At 44.8% G+C, this 15,062-nt stretch overlaps 1 protein-coding gene across 11 annotated transcripts in view; it reads right to left on the bottom strand.

The window, feature by feature from the left end:
- Positions 1-15,062, bottom strand: part of SERCA (ATPase sarcoplasmic/endoplasmic reticulum Ca2+ transporting SERCA) — a 134,582-nt gene that overhangs the window by 20,216 nt on the left and 99,304 nt on the right. For all 11 annotated transcript variants that reach the window (XM_077652806.1, XM_077652812.1, XM_077652807.1 and 8 more), the window contains 9 exons: positions 14,348-14,452; positions 13,732-13,870; positions 12,433-12,599; positions 9,608-9,674; positions 9,163-9,251; positions 7,395-7,694; positions 4,834-5,034; positions 4,204-4,470; positions 2,273-2,491 (listed from right to left, as the gene is read on the bottom strand). In XM_077652806.1, coding sequence (XP_077508932.1) covers positions 2,273-2,491; positions 4,204-4,470; positions 4,834-5,034; positions 7,395-7,694; positions 9,163-9,251; positions 9,608-9,674; positions 12,433-12,599; positions 13,732-13,870; positions 14,348-14,452 — 1,554 coding nt within the window. The remainder of the gene's footprint in view (positions 1-2,272; positions 2,492-4,203; positions 4,471-4,833; positions 5,035-7,394; positions 7,695-9,162; positions 9,252-9,607; positions 9,675-12,432; positions 12,600-13,731; positions 13,871-14,347; positions 14,453-15,062) is intronic.

Genomic DNA, 15,062 nt, shown 5'->3' with positions numbered 1-15,062 from the left:
TTTCGTTTTGACAAGCAACTGTCTTTAAAGGGACTATGCAATAAATTAATTGAGATTACGTAAATCAGACAACAGATAGGAGTTTCATCACTCGTCACACCAACGCAAGAATTTTTGAGCTAGCATCAATAACAACGAAGATATAGAAGATTAAAAATAACGCTCCTCCTCCCCTCCCTCAACTCGTACATGCGGGGCGGCACCAGACAAAAATAAAGAAAACAGCTCTGGAACTGGGCACCACCCATGAATACGTCATTTCACTGACGTTCCCTTTGCAACTTACGGTTGTCACTCCTAGCACCCCAGCAGCAGCATCGGCGGCGTGATTGCGGTGCGCGTCGGGTTTCGTTGCTTGTCGTCTGTTGTAGTTAGCAGTAATGGGCATTTCTGTCGGTTCTTTGAACTCCGAATTAATGAGGTTATACTAGCCATCATGCTATTTTTGTTTCCAGTCTTGTCATGTTATGGATTGCATTTTGCCTGACCACATTACAGGTTGGATACTGTTATGCAGTTCAATTAAGTAGTATACATTTTTGCGCACATCATGCTTTTTTTTATACGGTGCTCAGGCAGTCTAGTTTTGTTTATTTCAGTTGCAAAGGCCATACACTATTTTGAAAAAAATATGAGTTACAATTTTTGCTTGTTTATCTTTTCTGAATTTATTTTTTGTGCTGACCAGATATTCGATATTCGAAGCCATTTTTTCTTCATATTCGTATTCTAAAGTTTCGATATTCGCACACCCCTAGTGGAAAGCGATACCGGCCGACATGATGCATGAAAGGTTTAAAGAAATGTGCCATCAGAAACAGCTTGGATGGTTCCGAGGACAACTTCGTCTGAGAGTGGCGATGGAGCCTTGGAGCAGCAACAATTGAGAATCTGATAACCAGCGACGTGGTGGTGGTCGTTTAAATAAATGTTCTGAAAATGAAATGATCACTGAGTGTGCAGTTGTATCTTTCTGGCGCTGATTTTTTTTTTAAAAGGTAAATGTGCGGGTTATATGAGAGTTCTTTTTTTTCTCGTGGACTTCAAAGTTAGGTGTGCGGGTTATATGCAGGGGCAGGTTATATGCGAGTAAATATGGTAAATGTACGAGGGTATACCCAAAAGAAACTGAACTAAGTTTTTGGTGGGCAGAGCTTTTGTAGTACCACAAGCGGCAACAAGAGTGACTATTTAATATCCGAGTAAAGTCAAATGACACCATTTTTATACAGTAGCCAGCCGATTTTTTTGACTCAAATTATTCGGACTTGCACGATATTTCGGACTTCGGTGAGGAACCATCACGCACCACATAGGAATGTGTACGTTTTCATGGCCAGTACTTTGGTCTCTGTGGAGACCAAAAGTTCGATTTTTCGGACTAAACTGGATGCCAGCAATGCTGTGGGGATCCCAACCAAAAGCTTGTTTTGAGGCCTAATATAGACGCAAGCAGTCATCGCTGTCACAACTAACCAGTTCTCTACTGGCATGAAAGGCGCCATCTTGGATTTAAACTGAGTCAACTGGATAGACTTGTTTGGATAGGCTCGGCTATTTGCACCTCAAAGAGAACGTCCACCGTGGCTTCGACAGCGGCAGCCATAGTGCGGAGCAGATGGGGGGGGGGGGCATTGCATTGGGAACCTCACCTCTGCTGGCGTCATCCCGTGGGTTACCATCTCTGTTTTCGCGAGTGCTGCAGCCCATGGAAATTGACTTCTTGCTACGCGCGACATGTGCATTCGTTCATGGCATGACCTACGGCCGTGTTGCACTGCCTGGTATCGTAATGTGAGACTGTGCAGACATGACCAAAGCATTACTGGCCTAGAGACAGTCGAATAATATTGCTTGCAAGTGGAACAAGGGGAGCAACAAAGTTCGCAATTTTTAAAGACTTCTTTTGTAGAAAGATTATTTTTTCAAAGTTAACTGATTTTTCAGACTGTTCAATTATTCGGACCATTTTCCAGGCCACAAAGACGGGAGTCGGGACTCGGTGGGACCTGGAAAATGGTCCGAATAATCGGTCAGCAACTGTATTTGAAACTACATGTACACAATGCACTTTGCACTGACAGTCTATGAGAACATTATATGACTGCCCCTGTAGCCAACATAGGACAGCAGACTTTTCAAATGGAAGAAAACATGACAGGCCTCACTGCAACGGTGGGCATCACATTAGCAACTGCCATTCGTTACAGGAGTGTTACACCACCACATGTACACAGAGCAACGCCTCGCGACATGCCCAAAGTTGGCCCACCTCATAGGTTGCAAACTTGGAGGAGTCGCCGAGGTCCATGTCCTCTGGCTTAGGCGGTGTGTCGAGGGTGGCCAGGGCCAAGCAGCGGAGTGTGTCGCGGCCAGTGCCATACGCCCGGGTCAGGTCCAGGATGCGCTGCTTCACAGCTCCCGACATGGCCATCTTCTTATCACCCACCCGGCAGTGGGTGCAGCGGTCCAGCACACCTTCGGGGGCACCCTGCAATGCACAGGACACAAGTCACCACTCGTTCTGGCAGCTACACCCCGCCAGCCCATTCTAGCCACTCCTCAAGAAAATTATGAAAATGGCCAGACTTCAGGCCTGGAAGCATAAAGTGCACCACATCTGCAAGAAAAGAAGCAACTCCAGCAGCCCGCCATGATGGCTCAATGGTTAGGGCACTCTGCTACTGACCCGTAGTTCCCAGGTTGTAGTTTCCAGGTTCGAACCCAGCTGTCCTCCCTTCCCTTACGGTGCGGTTTGGGTGTCCCCCGAGATGTGAGACAATTACTGCACCATTTTCTTCCTAAAAATTTTCAATTTTCAACTTCGGCGATTTTTCGATGCTCACAAATGTGAATGAAATTTCTGTTACCAGTTCTTGGTGTCAAGACTGTGTGTGCCAAACAGCACATCTGAGAACGTTTTAGTCTTCTCGCAAAGTAATTTAAAGATGGCCCCTCGCACTAACGACTCACGCTGCCCAACAGGAGTTTTTTTAGGGCCGACCCTGTACTCGATGACTTCCTAGGTTGGCAAGTAGCATGGTGCAGACGACAGTGACAATGCAGTGGCCCTACTCGGTGTGGCTTGTTACGAAGAAGGCGGAAGTCGGCACAGTTCCGAGAAATAGATGAGGGTTCGCCTCGTTACTTGCACTTTGTGCTCGTACTTGGCACTGCCTGGCACAGGGCTGAGGGACAGCGGCGCTACTCGGAACTGCCTGTCAAAGCGTAGATGGACAGCGGCCTGCTTGTGAGTAGCACCGTGGTTTCAAATTGTACTTTTAGCTGAACGCTTAGAGCACTGAGGTCCTAGGAGCAATGGTAGTGGTAGCTGGTGCTAAGTTGTGAGATGCACAAAATCACTCAGCGAAAAGCAAGACAGTGATTTACCGCAAATTTACCAAGACAAAGAGGAAGACAACAAATGAATTCATGCTATCCGGCGCCTGAAATGATCCCCAAATTCGCAAACACAAAGTTTTCGAGGAGCGCCTCCCCTTAATTGAACAAAGCCATTAATTAGTTGCATTAGTCAATTACTTTACATATTAATCGGTACTTAAATCAAACTGATGAATTAATTTCGTACTCATCGGCAATTTAATGGAATTGATGAATTACTTAACTAATGAATGAATGACTTCTTTGGTGTGCTTACTAGACATTATAGCAACGGGAACCATGTCATCGGATGTGGTAGAACCGAAGTTAGAGCAAAAACCCCGTTTAGAAATGGCAAAGGCATGAAGAAACGAACGGGCAGCAACATAATCGGCAGCAGCAAGAGAAATGCCACAAAAATTTCAACCACATATAATTATGAAGCTCCTGAATAAAATCTCGACTTAAAAATTAATTTTAAAGCAAATTTTGCAGCTTTTTGAAGAACATCAGGAAACTACAGCCTCTTGAACCCAAGTCTGCCTTCCTATCATATGAAAGCTCTTTTCAGCAAACGCAGCCTTTGAGTCATTGGAATCTGGCAGCCAATCGATATAGGCAAACTTCAATACGTCCTCAGTGTCCTTTTAAGAATCCCCCGAAGTTTGTTCAACTGGCATTTAACCCCACGACTTTCAGAACAGCTAACATGCCAGTGAAGGCATTTATATGTCACGAGAAAGACAGCCCCTGAAGGCAGGAGGACATGAGTTTTTGCTCCCCCAATCCTACAGATGACGCGGGTAGCACAGAATCACCCACCTTGACAAACATTTTGGGTCCTGTGCCAAGCTTGGTGTTGGCTGCTGCACGAGTGGGAACACAGAAGGAGCTCATGGACTTCCGGTCTCGAGAGAACTCGAGGGTGAACTCCTTCTTCCACATGGCCTGCACACCGTGGTTGACCGTGAGGGCTGCATCGCGCCTCGACTTGCCGCTCTTGTCAAATCCAAAGGGGTTCATCTTCTCTGCCAGCACAATCAGCGCAGTCTCAGTAGCCTCGCCCACCTTCTCGAAGGCTTGCTTGTACTGCACAGAGAACGGTTACGCGTGAACACAGATGCTTGCACAGCACAGTTGAGTACATGCCTGCTTCACATACATCAACTGCTACACTATTCATTTGATGTTCAGGGTGTCACCAGTTGCCGATAGCCATTTAAACACATACACAATGAAAGTCAATGCTAAAACCTGCTTCTTCTGTAGATTCAAGGAAAGGTCTTGGAAGGGCCGGTTCTATCTGTGCAAACTGTCTTGAATTTTCTCCATCGAAAAAAAAAGAGCACATGATTTTTTTTTCCGCTGAAAATTCCTTGCCGGGAGGGAGGGGGGGTTGAGTGGGGACACAGTGCTCGAGAACCGAGTTATAAAGAGGGAGCCACCACTCACCTCATTGAAGTCAATGCTGGAGTCATTGCACATGCAGCAGATGGTGGTCAGCTCGTGCAGGGCCTCAAAGTTGGCGCAGTTTGCCTTCGCACCATTCTTGAACACTTCACCAATAGGCTCATAGGTCGAGCCAGTGACCTCAAACTCGTGGAAGGAGATGTCGCTAGGGTCAGCCTTGTCCAGGATAAAGAAGCGGCTCACCTGGCAAGGGCAAATTATAAATTGTGGGGTCAATGCACATGTTGGCCATGAGGGATGCGACAGTGTAAGGCTCCAAATTAATTTATAGAACCCCCGGGGGTTCTATAACATGTGCCGACATTGCACAGCACAGCACATGAAAATATGGCAAGCACAGCTGGGGTCGAACCCGCGACCTTGGGATCATCAGCCAAATGCCAAAGCCACTAAACCACCAAAGTAGGTCCTTGGCATGTGCAGTGAGGCACAGTACAGTGAAATTCGGATATAACGAATTCTGATATAACGAATTATGCTTCAGATCGAACGCTCGAAGTACTTTAGCATTATGCATGCAAATGTATTTTTATAACAAATTACACATTAGATATATCGAAGCTGAGTGCCCGCGACTGGCTACCAAATGCTCACGACCAGTCAACAAACACCCACCAACGCGCTGCTCCACTGGCACCAGGTAGTCTCCGGGCAACCACGCTAGCGAAACCCGTGAAATGCAGGAGCGGGAGCAGCCCTTTAAAATCCGCGCCATCAGCCAGCCTCGCTTTGCAGCACTCCTATTCGGCAGCAGCATACCACATGATCAAGTACGTGCGAGCAGCTCCGGACCTATGGCGCTGCCTTTGGGAGAAGGCAGCCCGTCGGCCTAAGAACGCAATAAGACGTCGTCACATCGTCCTCCATTTATAGTTCAAGTTTGTGAGTTGTGCTGCTGTTCTGCTCTCTACTCTGGCTGTGCCTGCATTGCTGCACACTTGCTTTCCAATCTGACGCTTCATCCCGCAAGATGACGACGAAATAGCGGCAAGTCCTGCCAAAGAGCCTGCAACAAGCGGGCGCAAGAATTTCCTCCTCCTGAATAACTGTTCAGCCATGGCTAGACTTGAGCGGCGGCGGAAGCAACCTTCGTGCCACCAAACGCAACAGCGGTTTTACAGCCACTTGATCAAGGCATCATCTGTGTGTTCTAGCTAGTCTACCAGAAGTGCGCAGTAGAGTGCCTTTTATTGACACCGAGGGTTAAAAATGAGCTGAAGATGCATGACTCGAGACAGAATCCGGTGCGGAAGCTACGAGTGCAGTGCAAGATGACAATGCCGTTGCCACTCCGTGGGAAGAACTTGCTGATGTTCAAAATGCTGTGTGAACAGACGTTGCCTTCGAAGGTACTTTGACGGTTGACGATGTGCTGCGACAGCGAGCCCGGCGCTGCCGAGGAGACAAAGAAGCCGCTGCCGGAAGATGATTGCCCTCGCCTGACGCTTCACGAAATCCTTTCTACAGATGTGCTGCGACAATACTGCCCGGGAATACAAGGGAAGCGGACTGGAAGAGTTTGTTAAAATAATGTCGCGTGTCAAAGATTCGATTCTCTTTGATGGAGCTAAATGGAGTTTTCAGGCCAAAGTGACTGCCTACAGCAAACAGGCGTACATCTCTCGCCAATAGATTACTTTTGGAACAGATTATTCATGGTGAGAGGCATAGTTTTCCTTCCGTCAGCACGTTTTCACTCCACTGTTCATAACCTCTTGCATAACAAATTTGGTACTGAAATTCATTATAAGCGGGTTCGGGTACATCTAATTATTCCATACATCAAACAAATCGCGTTGAATCACGTTGTCTGTTATAACCGGGTGTGACTGTAAAGCTCAGGCTGCTGAGCCCACATAAGCATGAGGAAAGCCGATTTTTAGGCCCATAACATGACAATGGTGCCCTGCAGGTTTCAGGGAATAAATCTGCTTGGCTGGGGAATTCAGAGCTCTGTCTCTGACATAGGCCAGCAAAGGTACACTAAGAAAAATCCTAGAGATGACACTGCACTGGCATCCTGCAGAGCTTACACACTCAATGTGCTAGAGACTTGTCCCCAAAAAATGTGGTCACAGAAATATGGAAACATCACATAGAACCGAGCCAGGTTTTGTTACGAGAACAAACCAGGTGGGGCTCACTACCTACAATGTCATGCCAGTACCCCATTTCAAAAGCAAGGTACAAACTCAGTTCTTCCAACAGTCAGAAAAATCTGTGCGACTGAGGTAGGATACCCCTAGCCACACCCCATTTCCACCCACCTGAAGAAACTAAGATTAAAATTCCAAAAGGTATACACAATGACAGAGTATGACCCAAATTATGAGAATAATCAATAACTGCGCAAAAAGACGGGACAAGAGAGAGAAGAACTACACATCCTATCTTTTTGAGCAGTTATTCATTGTTCTCAGAATGTTGTACCAACTAGCCCCTCACAGCACTCTTCTAGATTTTATGACACAACAAGTGGAGAAATATATATGGAGTCATCTGCCAACATAGTCATGAGCCTTCCTCGAAGATGCATCCCTCACCGACATCTGGTTGGTGGTCAGGGTGCCGGTTTTGTCGGAGCAGATGACCGATGTGCAGCCGAGGGTCTCAACGGAGGGCAGGGACCGCACAATGGCGTTCTTCTTGGCCATGCGCCGTGTGCCCAGGGCCAGACAGGTGGTGATGACAGCTGGCAGACCCTCGGGGATGGCGGCTACCGCCAGGGCCACAGCAATCTTGAAGTAGTAGACGGCTCCCTTGATCCACGAACCACCATGTGCCGGGTCGTTGAAGTGGCCAATGTTGATGGCCCACACCGCCACGCAAATCACAGAGATCACCTGCATTGCAAGGAAAATCAACACGTAGTACAAGGGTCAAGGCTAATGATGACTTTCATTTTACTGTGCCATGCAGGAGCCCATTAGTGAAAGCTTGTTGATGGACCAACCTCAACTTTATACTATTTCAAACCCAACCAGATAACTTCTGTCAAAGATTTTCTTGTTCAAACCTGCAGGTAATATGAGGGCTTAGTGCTTTGGGTGAAGGGAGGAGGAGGTTTCAGGGCCTAAAGCTTCGATCTCCTACTGTGATCTGTTCTGAACAATTTTTCACCCAGTGCACAATGTCCACCATTCTGGATGGTTAAAAAGATGCCCACCTTTGGGAGAGCTACAAAAAGAACAATCTTTGAAAGATAATGAAATTAACCACAGGAAATCAATTCACAGTGTGGCAGAAATAAAATATTTTCATGCACTGTATATTTATGCTCACTCTATTAGTACAGTCGCCTAGTGATTTTTCGAACTTGGCAGGACCCGAAAAAACAGTCTGAATAATCAAACAGTCCGAAAATATTATGCACTTCAAAAAAGCCGCTTTTTTGCAAAAAACTGGCTTTATAGGACTATAGACACCTACATTTATTGCACGTTTTGTTCTTTCAAACGATGCGTTAGACATTAGAATACATGGATTACCAGGTGGTATTTGCCTACATCTGCTAAATAATTTATAATTGAATTTTTTCTGTCATGCTGTTTTGGTTTCAGTTTCATCAACCGAACGATGACTGACATCAGGCTGATGTTTTGATCACGTGATACACTAGAAAAACTGCAATATAATCGCTGATATGTAGTTTTAATTCAGCATGACATTTAATCCAGCCTCTTCCAAGACCTGGAATGACAAAAAATGACCTGTCAGCAATTAGTAGTAGTAGTAAGTGGTTTATTAAAATAATAATAAAAACAAAGAAGAAGATTTTTGCTAGCCCCGGCATCTGCCATAGATACTGAAGCACCTGAGCTGGAGCAGCAGAAATAAAGGATAGCAGGCAGAATGGAGAAATGAAAAGTAAGCTGTCAGCAATTATATAGCAGATTTTTTTATGCCTCATAAGACCTAAACACAAACTACGCATCACAGTAATCTTTCGACTGATGAAACCAAAACTGAAACAGCATCAAGAAATTCAATTATAGGTCATTTAGCGGTCGTACACGAATACCACAGGGCGCTCCATGTATACGAATGTCTAACGCATCGTTTGGAAAAGAAAACACGCAAGCAAAAAAAATGGTTGTCTATAGTCCTTTAAAAATCTGGAATTTTGCTGCTCCCCGTTGTTCCACTTGAAAGTGATATTAAGCCTGTATCTGAGCCACAGTCATCCTTCCATCATGTCCACACCACCTTGAAGTGCGGAAACCCAGAGCTGGCTGTGTAAGAATACACAACACACAAAACAGAACAATGTCTGCAGAAAGCCTACCAGAAACTGCGAGAAAGTTGAGTTACCTTGGAGAGCTGCTCTCCAAACTCGTCCAGCTTCTGCTGCAGCGGGGTCTTCACTTCTTCTGTTTCTGTCATCTCTGTCCGGATCTTGCCTGCAAGATCCGCAACAGGTGTCATCAACGTCAATGCAAAAAAGCAACTCACTCGCTCTGTTTCCAGCTGCATCGCATGTGCTCTGGAGCACATGTTCACCAGCAGGCATGCTGGGCTTTTGTGTGGTCATAACATGCACACACTGGCACCACAGGCACTCAATGCTGCCCAGTTTGCATGCATTTGACCGTAGTTCCAATTCCATTTGCATTATCTAGCTAGCCAGAATCCAAAACCACACCTAGAAGTTGTGCACTTCTCTCCAACAAAAAGGTACTCAGCATTTCATGTCTGTAACCCCATGTCCATAAAATCTGGCATGAGCGGGTGGGGTGGTGGGGAGTCAGATACGTACCAATGGCAGTTTCAAGGCCAGTGCCAACGACTATGCCGACAGCCTTCCCTGATGCAATGTTGGTACCCTGCAAAAAAAAAAAAAAAGACATTTCAATGAACACAGCATTTTGTTAGCATTAAAGGGGCAATGAGAACAAATTGAAGCCGGCCGAAAGAAAATGCTGTGTTCCAACAATAGAGGCACTACTTTGTCACAAGCTTGAATCGTGTGGCAGAAAAAAAAAATCATTAAGATTTTAAAATCTACTCTTCTCAACAAAAAACATCTTTTGCAGCCAAACAAACATCAGTACAGCCACAAAGAGCTAAACAATGAATCTTTACAAAGAACAAAAAATTACATGAAGTTGTCCACAGTGCCTCTTTAAAGCTTCATCACATTATCAGTAAGTCTTCCATATCAGTGCACCTGCAAGCCAATTAATAGCCAATCCATATCAAATTCTCTTAAGGGGGATGAGGGTCTTAAAAACTTGATTTTTTTAACATAACCTGTTGAAACTTGGCACACAGATGTATCATAGAGTGCTGATTTCAAATACGCATTTAGATTTCAAGCATCTCACATGGAAAGAAATTTATAGCAAAATATCATCCCGATTAGGTCATTTCTTGCGTACCTCTGTGATAATTTAAAAAGAAGCTTTTTTAGAATATGTAGACATTTCCAAAGGTCCACCGCACATCCTAAACTTTCCATTTTCCTTCAAACATGATAGATTAGCAATTAGGCCAAGTGTGGGACAATTACTGCAACATTGCTTTTTCTTTACAACTTCCTTATTCATTTATGATCAACAAAACAAATTTATAGCCATTTTATTAGCTTTAGGATGTGCTGTGGGCTTTTGCAAATGTCTGCTTATTCTTTAAAAAAGCTTTCTTTCACAGACAAATTACTATACAGGCCCGTAGGAAATGACCTAATTAGGATATGTTAATTAGCCATATATTTCCTTCCAGGTGAGATATTTGAAACCTTAATATATATTCAAAATCAGCATCCTATGATATACCTGCATGCTAAGCTTCAACAAGATAAGTTAACATTCAGAAAGCTGAATTACTTATATAACTCAATGCATAAAACACAATCATAACCAAATAGTATTACTCAACTAAAGATCTGGATAATCTACCAAGGATAAACTGATGAACAGGAAAGATGTACCTCTATAAAAAGTGCATATCCTTTAGCCAGAAGCAGAACAGGCTCCAGTAGAATCTCGCTGATACGAACATGGTTGATACGAATTTCGCAATGATAAGAATTTGTAAAATTCCCAGGCTGGAGTGCATTGTGCACAACGTGTAAAATTCCGGATGTTCCGAACTCTCTTCTGCGCCACGTCGGATGTTATGAACGTGCGAGCTGCGATCGCACCCCCGAGCACTAAGCGCTGCTCGCACATCACTGATGTCTCGATCGCATCGCCAGTGTACGGCAGTATGCGGCCCTCACATCGCCGAAATCGCTATCGCTGATTGCGCAGTACGCACTGCGAGCAGTGAGCGGAGGTATGTGACCCTCACAACACCAAAATCGCGATCACTAATCGCACAGTATGCAACGCGAGCAGTGACCGGTGGTGCACAGCCCTCACATCGCCGAAATCGCGATCGCTAATTGCGCAGTACACACCGTGAGTAGCGTGGCTGCACGACTCTGAATAAATCCCGTCAGCCATAAACAGATCTACGTGCATGCATTTTCTATGCTTCTGCATGTGAATTTTGTTCGTTTGGGTGATACAAAAGTTTGGATGACACAAATTTTTTCGCGACCCCGTGAGATTTGTATCACCGAGATTCTACTGTAGAATGTTATGGTGGACTACTTTATCTGCACATTCATGTATCGCATCCATGAAAAATTTAATGGTTAACTCTTATACTACCGTGCCATAGGCCATCAGTCATATATGACCGATGTGTTGAACCTGCCACTAAAAAGTCCAGTCTATGCTCCTGGACAAGCTGTGCCATCTAGTTAGCTTCTATAACACCAACTATTTTTTATTTTTTTTTTCATTTTCTAATGCCAGAAAGCGGCGTGAAAAATGAAACTGACTGGATGTAGTTTGCTGGTTGGCGATCAGGGCATCCATTTTGCCGCATGCTCCTCGAAGGCGAAAAGCTACACCAAGCACATTAGTCGGTTCAGATGAAACCTTTTTTTTTTTCATTAACGCTAATTAATTAGCGCTGTGCAAGAAATTACCTAATTATATTCTAGACTTAGTAAGATAACTTTTGATCTTCTAAAACCAGCAGGTCAAATACAGCTTGGTTTACGGGAGTTTAACGTCCCAAAGCGACTCGGGCTATGAGGTTTGGGACTAAGGCTATGAGGGACACCGTAGTGAAGAGCTCCGGAAATTTCGACCCCCTGGGGTTCTTTAACTTGCACTGACATCGCACAGTATACGGGCCTCTAGAATTTCGCCTTCATCAAAATTCAACTGTCGCGGCTGGGATCGAACCCGCGTCTTTCGGGTCAGCAGCCGAGCGCCATAACCACTGAGCCACCGTGGCGGCTAGCAGGTCAAATACTTTTGCACATTTGAAATCTAGAGAAAAACACATTTGTGTGCTAAGTTTAATCTTATTCTAGCCATAAATATAAAAAAAAGTTAATTTTAAGACCCTCATTTCCCCTTAAGTCACCATGAAGCAATGGAAGTGTACTGCAGCACTGTAAACCACTGGTGACTAGTTTTCTAGAAGATACCAGCCATTGGAAAAGAAATGGGGGGTTTGAATGGCAGCCAACAAGGCAACTAAGAGCAGAGAGGCTGTCTGGTACCACAAGCAGACACCCACCGAAAAAAGAATGTTCTTCTTGTCCTGGTTGACAGCGCGGGGGTCCGGGATGGCGTCTGTGTGCTTGATGACTGACACAGACTCTCCAGTCAAGATGGACTGGTCCACCCGCAGGGTCGTTGAGTGGATCTTCATCAACCGTATGTCAGCTGGAACCTTGTCGCCAACTGTGGCATGCACAAGAGCACAGAACGGAATGACATCCTGCACATACATAAACTAAAAAAGCTACAAGCTACATAGCCTGCTAATGCGCCAAAAAGTGAGTAAACCCAACTAAAATGTGTGCTCAAGTACCTCTGCTTCAAAATACTAAAATGTCTTCCATTCCAAACAATGCAATCAGGGTTTTTTTTGCCAACACTAACAACAGCTGTACTGGCCAGCATGTCACTGGCTGCAAATCTAGGGTTGCATGCATTGCTAGTTAATGCTATAAACAGTAAAGCACATAAAGCTGAAGAGCTTCTAGACCACCACTAAATACTATTTTCCTATTTAAGTATTAAACTGCAACCCCACGGAACACTACAAATGATAGCTGAAAGAGCAATTTCCAGCTGTGGCTGCCAGCAAGTTAGTATCGCTCTGAACACGAGTACAAACCCATGTCCATGGAAGCAGCTTCCCTCAATGCAGAATGGGAACAAGCAGGGCAGCCAGCAAGCTATTCTTTTTAAATTTCCTGACTTTTACATGTTTTCCCTGGCTATCTAAGTCAGTAGTGGCCGATGATAATGGATACCTGATCTACTCAAAACAAAATAAAATTATTTACTGAAGCTGCAAACACTGTACTATAAATGAGATCAACACAGCCTGAGAGCAAGCTTTCCAGATAGATTTTGATGCTACGCTAGGGTGGCGAGGTGCCTCTAACGAAACACCAGAAGTGAATGAAATTGCACCTATCACTGTTATGACATCAGCCCAAACTTACTAAGGAATGTGGCAACCAGTGCAGAACCAATCAGTATATGCACTACTCACTTAGTGGACAAGAAAAATATAGCCAGAATGGAAAGGAAACTACGTTTATACACGTTAGAAGTGAAAGTGAAAAAGATGTCATAGCAATGTGAATGAACCATATGCTGGGCGCTCATGGTGCCATCAGAATTCACAGCAGACCACTGCGTTAATTTTCTGTTGGTCCTTTTCCAGACTGCCACTGTTTTGATGCCGTGCCTGACAATTCCCAGAATTTTCCATGTACACAAAATTTCCTTGTCAATTCCAGGTTTTCCAGGTTACAAAACATCCTGCAACAAGGCAAGGTAAAAAAAAGAGGAAACTTACCGGACACCTCCACAAGGTCGCCTGGGACGATTTCCTTGGCACGAATTTTTTGGACACCCTGTTTGTTGGCCCGTATAACTTTGCCCATCTCGGGCTCGTACTCTTTGAGCGCTTCTATCGCGCTCTCCGCATTACGTTCCTGTGGGCGACAAAGAGGGAAACAGCCCCTCGCCACATAAGCACAGGGTGTGCAAATACAGACAAAGAGGTGTGAGCACTGTCAAAAACAATTTGATTTAAAGGTCTCTTTTCTAGGCTGCACCGAGGCAGCACAGTTATAGGGAAAGGGATAGTAAGGTGATTTTTACAATTTTAGACAAGCATGCAATGCTTTAAATACAGTGCAAACACAGGCTCAGAATACTGCTCACTAGGGCTGAAGGCACACAGTCATAGCGGCCACGTTGCACACAACAGTAAAAGATTAGCATAAGCTTGTTTAAACCAGCACCACGAACTGCTGTGATGTGCCAGCACAAGAATTAACACTCCAGTAACAAATATGGTAGTGCCCAGCATTCAAAACAAAAACGGTCTACATAAAGCGAAATCACAGTTACATATTCCAAGATCCAATCGTTTCCATAAATCATTTCCATAATACTGTTGTGCTCACCTGCCACACACCGACGACGGCATTGGCAATCAGAATGAGCAAGATGACAAAAGGTTCAACAAAGGCTGTGATGGAGTCTTCATGTTCTTCAAATAGCGCCAAAACCTGCAAACATATGAACAAAATGCAGGATGCAACCAATGCTGAAAATGCACTAGGCCTAGTAAAACCTTTATTGAATTATTTTCAGTCAGTCAGTAAACCCTACAATTTCCTAGCAGATATTAACCAAGTACCGTAAAAACCCACGCATAAGACGAGGTTTTTTTCTTCCAAATTTTAGCATGTCAAATTTCTAGCTCGTATTACATGTGGATTTGACAATTTTCGGCCAAAAATCCTCAGTTCCAGTTTTATTATCGAGCGCGATCACCATCATGCATCCAGCGAGAGGAGGCGCTGCTAGCAGTGGCGTAGGCTAGCAGGTTCGGTTTCAACACCATTTCACTATGCTGACCTGACCTTGAGACACCCGGAGCGATCGCACGTCTCATGGTAAGCGGACTGCGAAAGCAGCACTCGGCTGCATTTAAGAGTAATAATAGCTGCCGAAAGCATCAGCACCGTGACGAGCGCTGCTACATGGGCTGGATGAGGTAGAGAGAGCCTGCAGTTACTGCCACCGGACATGAGCCTCTCCAGCCACACTATGCAATTGGATCGCAGACGCTTGGGCCAGCATTCCTAAGGAGCTCGCTGGTTGTTATTTCAAGAA

The sequence above is a fragment of the Amblyomma americanum genome, chromosome 2 (genome assembly GCF_052857255.1).
Source record: "Amblyomma americanum isolate KBUSLIRL-KWMA chromosome 2, ASM5285725v1, whole genome shotgun sequence".
In the NCBI taxonomy this organism is placed as follows: Eukaryota; Metazoa; Arthropoda; class Arachnida; order Ixodida; family Ixodidae; genus Amblyomma; species Amblyomma americanum.
This window is presented reverse-complemented; position numbering and strand designations above follow the sequence as displayed.